The sequence below is a fragment of the Biomphalaria glabrata genome, chromosome 10 (assembly GCF_947242115.1).
Source record: "Biomphalaria glabrata chromosome 10, xgBioGlab47.1, whole genome shotgun sequence".
NCBI lineage: Eukaryota > Metazoa > Mollusca > Gastropoda > Planorbidae > Biomphalaria > Biomphalaria glabrata.
The window spans coordinates 1,560,389-1,566,388 of record NC_074720.1 but is presented as its reverse complement, the minus strand read 5'-3'; the positions used below and the strand labels follow the sequence as shown (position 1 = coordinate 1,566,388).

Sequence of the window (6,000 nt, the reverse complement as noted above, 5' to 3'; positions counted from 1 at the left end):
TATTTTTCCCACACCCAAGTTCAAATTAGGCTGAAATTTTTACACAATTATTTTTTGTATCCGACAACACAAAAATCAACAAAACAAGAAAAACATAAAAAAATTCTTGTTATGAAAACAAAGCTTATGTTAAGTATAATTGTATCAATTAGTTTGGATCAGTCAGCTTTCTCAATGCTCTATGATCAGGGGCGGACTGGCTATATGGGCGTTTGGGCAAATGCCCGGTGGGCCGGTACCCAACTGGGCCGGTAGGGCCACCTAAAGGGCCTTATGAATGAGACTATAGAAAGTGTTACATTAAATTGTTAAATGTTTTATACTATTCTCTTGTAAAAGGGACCCTCTGAGCTTCGAGTTAAAAAAAAATCTTTTACAGACTCTATAGTTTGATTAATACTAATTTAATCTAACACATTTTCCTGAAATAATGTAATAACCTATATCCGTTGGCAGGGCTACCAGTAGGCTGCATCCTTTTAGGGTCTACACACTTAGCGATTAAAAAGCAACCTAAGGCCTATATATTTCTTACTTATGAAGATTCATTGTATGCATGCGTTCAGTTATCGATACATTAGGTAGACCTAGAATTGGATGCCCCTCGTACGATATGAGCCGAAGTGTATAGAAATGCCCTGGCCGATCTTAACACCCAGTCCGCCCCTGGTCTATGATCCTATCACTTGTCTAGGACCAGTTAGGAAAAAGGGAGGGGAGGGGGGAGAGAAGGGGGTACATTTTTTTTAAATGCATAAAAAATGATCACTCTAGGCTCAAGATGTCTCAACTAATACCACCACATCTGTCAAGTACGATTTCTTTCCCTTGTTCAAGATACCAGACAAGATAATAAAACGTACAGATTGACTTTTGCCCCTTTTTGAAAGTAAAAAAGTAACACTTTTCTAGTGTGTATTCAGTTTATTTAATTTTTTTTTTAATTTCCATAATACATTCGCATATCTATTTTCTAATAACAATAATATGTTTATGAACAAATTCATTTCATATAAATAAATTCATTTCAAATGATAAAAATGCGAGTGGCAGTGGGGCACAGCGAAGGGAGAGCACTAAGGACATAAAGGGAAACTATTATTATTAAAAAAAAAAAATTACAGACGTTCCTTTACAAAATAATTTCATTGTTACTGAAATTTTCCTCTTTTTTTTTCACATCACAATTCGAGATTACACTGTAACTTGTATGTCAGTTTAAAGAGATAAACCAGAATCAGACTATTCAATGTCATTGGATGGTAAAACCTATTTACATATTTAAAAAAGCAGCACAATGTATATAGATGTGGAAGACTAGCTTAGTTATACCATCACACTGTTAGTAAGGTCAGTGAACAATAAAATAGCGGATACAATACATATCATAATTTTAGAATAGTTAAACAATTACAATATAAAAACAGATTATAAACACTAAACACACAATGGTACAAAGCATGGAGTGAATCAGGGACGGACTGGATCATCTGGATGTCAAAATCGGCCCGGGCAATTCTATACAATCAGGCCCATAAATTTCACATGATGGACATCCGATTATAGGCCTGCCTGTCCTCAAAATCATTATGCTAAGTTTGATAATGATTTGAAAACTGTACGCGTGCATATGAACTCTATACCATTATAAAAAATATTGGCCTTATGTTAATTTTTTATCGCTATAAGTGTGTAGGCCCATAAAGGATGAAGCCCACTAGTAGCACTTGTCTACGGATGTTGGCTATTACATTATTTCGGAAAATGCGTTAAGATTAAATTAGTATTACACTGCTGAGTCTGCAAAAGATTTATTTTTATTTAGCACAACGCTCAAAGGGGCCTTTTTATAAGAGAATATTACAAAATCTTTGACAATTTAATACGGGGGCATAGTTATATCCATGCGGCCCTTTCGGTTGCCCGGTGCATTTGCACAATGCCCATATAGCCACAACGTCCATTGAGTGAATACAACATAAACACAACACTTCAATATTTAATTATAATGTGTATCAATGTTATTCTTTTCACAATGTTTCTTTATTCAATGCAAGGTCCCGGGGCTTAGGCCTTAATTTAAAAAATACACCCCTGCTGTTCACATTACAATAGAAGAACCGTAAAAGAGATCCCTACAAACGTGACAGGTCTATTCAGAGGCTTTCAAAACTTGTATTGTTACTAAGGAGGAAGTTTTTCAGGAACTAAAAATCTTGTTTCTCTAAAACATGTTCTAGCAGGCCATAGAATATAAATCAAAGAAGCTGTTTATTGTGACAAGAAGATTAGTAGGTAAGACAAGAATCAGTAGTTAATCCTGATTATTTCACCTGCCCCCCCTTTTTTAAACACTTTATTGCCTTAGCTTGTTCTAGATTAATCTAGATAAATCCAACTTTTGACAACTACATAAGCGTAAATCTATCTCTTCAGGCTGTTTCTAAGTGTGGCTGTGTATCACATTCTATTGTTTGCGTTAGAGATCTATTGCTGTTGATAAAACTTCCGTCTGTGATTTCGCAGCTCATAATGTATTGTCAGAGTGTCTTTAATCACAGTTTAGAGTCTGGTGCTATTGCAGATCTAGCTTTATATCGTCGAAATGGAAATATTATTGATTACATTTCAATGTCAACTGTTAATGCTGATCCTACGCAATTGTCTGCACTATTATATTATCTTATGGCGTAATTTCTGAATCATCTTTTTAAAGAAGATTAAGTCTAGAGTCTAAGTGATTGTGGATCAAATTGTCACTTGTCTGTGTTGTTTAGCACCAAACTCTTCTGTCTAGGCCGGATTTGGGGGTCAGACCGAACTATTGCACCAGGGTCACCACAGGTGGGGCCTCCACAATAGAGAAAAAAGCTCGCACAGTTCCATTCGCTACCGCTGTAATTTAGTTTTAGTAAATTGTATTTGACTTTTAACAAATTACATTTTGTGTGGAATCAAATTTGTTTGTTGGCAATACAGTTTTTGAAAGAGAAGGAAAACAGTTTTCTTTAGTCAGAAAATAATAAGGAGCTTTCTATCCTTCGTTGCCCCGGGGCCTCCAGACCCCCAAATTCGGCCATGCTTTTGTCTATGGTGGTTGTATCAAACTGTATTGTCTGGTATTATTGTTAGATCAAACTTATATTGTCTGGTGTCATTCTGGATCAAAGTCTATTGTTTGCGTTACAGGAGATTACACTCTGTTATGTGTGTTGTTACAGATCACCCTCTGTTGTTGATATATCTGTTGCAAGTGTAACAACAGTTGGAAGCTACTACAGGGTTGGTGCGACATTCGCTGACGTCAAGAAACTGGAACAAGTTAGAACAGGTCAGTCGGCCATATTGAGGGTAATAAAAAGAGATTGGCTTGTCACCATACTGGCAATCTGAAAGTTGAAAAACGTTATATATATATGGATAGCTAGGGAGAGAGAGAGAGAGAGAGAGAGAGGAGAGAGAGAGAGAGAGAGAGAGAGAGTCAATACGTTATCATTATATCATTGACAATAAGCGAATAATTCCATTTGTCAATTTACTTGATACATTCTCCACGCTACATTTCAGCATACAATATTCATATCCCATTATGAAAGACACATTGCCCCACCACAAAAAGCCACAATACATGCCACATCTACTCATCTTTTAGCATGCTGGACACATCTTCCCTCCCAGATTAGGCATCTAATAGCCATATCTTTTGAAAATTAAACACATTTTTCATCACGCCATACCTGGATCCTAGAGAAAAGATCACATTTATATAAATGTTCTCACCTGAAGGCATACCCACGGACGCCCACTCACGAATCTGTTCGCAAGTTTGACAGCATATTTTCCGTCTGTGCGGCGAGTAGCAGTTGACTCTAACTCCGCCAGATGTGTTACTGTCATAAGGCTGGCATAGACTAGGCATAAAGTCTCCATAGGCACAACCTGGTAATGGAACAAACTTTTTTTTTTAAAAAGACTCTGAATCCAACTAATTATACCCTTACATACTTTAACATAAGAAAAATTAGTAACATACTCGTACACAAAAAATAAATTCCTTCTTTAGGAATCTGATGGCAGTCTATAATTTCTATGTAGGTCTATATCTAGTAATACTTCAGTATTGTAAGGAATCCTTACAATAGATATACACTACGAAGTTCGTCAATGATGTCTACTTAAGACGGTGATCTTATTGATTATATCCGTCTATTTGTTTATTCAATTCTTTACTGAATGCTAAAATATCATGCTAGTCTGACGATTACGGGACCGGAAGGGTGTCGGATAACCGAAAAATTTCAACATTAAAAACAATGAAAGCTTTCAGAATTCTTTGAATGTGCGAAGTATCCCGTTAAGGAATATGTTTGGGAAACACTGGTATAGATAGTTCTACATCAGCGGTTCTCAACCTTTTAAGTTCGGCGACCCCTTTTTACAATCCCTCACTCTGCCGCGACCCCCCCCCCCACATACACACACAGCAATAGAAGAGTAGACAATAACAATCCATATTATCGATGGTCTTAGGCGACCCCTGGCAAATAGTCAATCGACCCCCAAGGGGGTCGCGAACCACAGGTTGAGAACCCCTGTTCTGCATGCATAGTGTATTACCTCCCTTGAATGTTCTTCATTGTTTCGTTACTAATGCAAAGATGGGTACCTGACTTTAATTGAGGAAAGTAAAGGCGGACGGTCGTTGTGCTGGCCACGTGACACCCTGCTAGTTAACCGCTGGTCAAAGAAACGGATGCTCTTAGCATCATTTATAAATTACAAGATCTGAAAGAGGAACTTTTTAAATGCTCTCCCTCAGAAGCTATGGTCTGCGGGCTTTTTCAGTTCACGGACTCACTCCCCATTGATCTCAGACAGACAACATGCTACACCACTTTTAAGAAGAACATTAAGACCTATCTGTTTAAAACTTTTTTTAGATTAACTGTCATTTTAGATCTCTTGTTTGTGTTTGTAATGTTATTACAGCGCCTTGAGCCTAAATTTTGTTTGTTAACAACGCTTTATAAATAAAATTAGTATTATTAATGCTAATAATATAATTTAAGGCATTGATGTTTTCATTATGCGGTAGCAGTCAATGCCAGCCATACTCAAGGGTAAACAGAGTATCGTAAAGCGCCAAGACATGGTGCTGCTGTAGTTTAAGTATAATTTAGATATATCTCCTGTGAATTTTTATAGGCATACCCATTGAACTGCGGTCTTTAAATGTCCTTAAATGTGATGCGGATTTTATCATTTAATGACTGCATCACAAACCAAGAGATTAGAGACAGGGTTACTGCAGCGGTTGGACCCCGTGATGACCTGCTAACTATCGTAAAAAAAAGAAAGCTAAAAATCTATGGCCATATTACAAGATTTTTGGGGGCTCGCAAAGACCTTCCTTAAGGGAACATTACCAGGAAAAAGAAGAAGAGGCAGACAGAGAAAGCGATGGAAAAACAACATAAAAGAATGGACGGGCCTGCCATTGAAAGAGGTTCAAACTAAAGCGAAAAGACAGAGAGAAATGGAGAAAGACGGTCGACAGATATTGCATGGTGCCCCAACGGTCCAACATACTAAGGAATAGGTAAAGGTAAAACCATTGCATCTCGAGACAAAAGGGGCCATAATGTGATTATAGAGAGTGATTTTATAAAAATTAAAAAGGAATAACGGGTCCTTCGGGTCATGTGTTTTCTTACCTAGGACATTCAAAAACGCTGCAACCATAAAAGTAGGCCTACTTACTGGGATTATTGGCGTTCTGAATCTGACTGCACGTCTGGCAACAGCTTCTCTGGTTGTTGGGGATATAGCACAGCCCAGGATTCTGTCGAACACTGTCACACCGCCCTACTGCATCGCCGTACTCACAACCAGCTGGGGCATCTATCAAACATTAGGCAACTATTTAAACAAAGCAAAAATTTATTCCATACAAACTTAAAAAGACATAGCAAATACAACAACACATGAAATGAAGAGCTA

The 6,000-nt window shown here is 37.5% G+C and overlaps 1 protein-coding gene across 1 annotated transcript in view; it reads right to left on the bottom strand.

The window, feature by feature from the left end:
* Positions 1-500: 500 nt before the first annotated feature.
* The window catches only part of LOC106062283 (uncharacterized), a 28,195-nt gene continuing 22,695 nt past the window's right edge, over positions 501-6,000 (bottom strand). The window contains exons 7-9 of the mRNA XM_056044454.1: positions 5,761-5,901; positions 3,781-3,939; positions 501-3,389 (exon numbers count right to left, since the gene is read on the bottom strand). Coding sequence (XP_055900429.1) covers positions 3,223-3,389; positions 3,781-3,939; positions 5,761-5,901 — 467 coding nt within the window. The 3' untranslated portion in view covers positions 501-3,222. The remainder of the gene's footprint in view (positions 3,390-3,780; positions 3,940-5,760; positions 5,902-6,000) is intronic.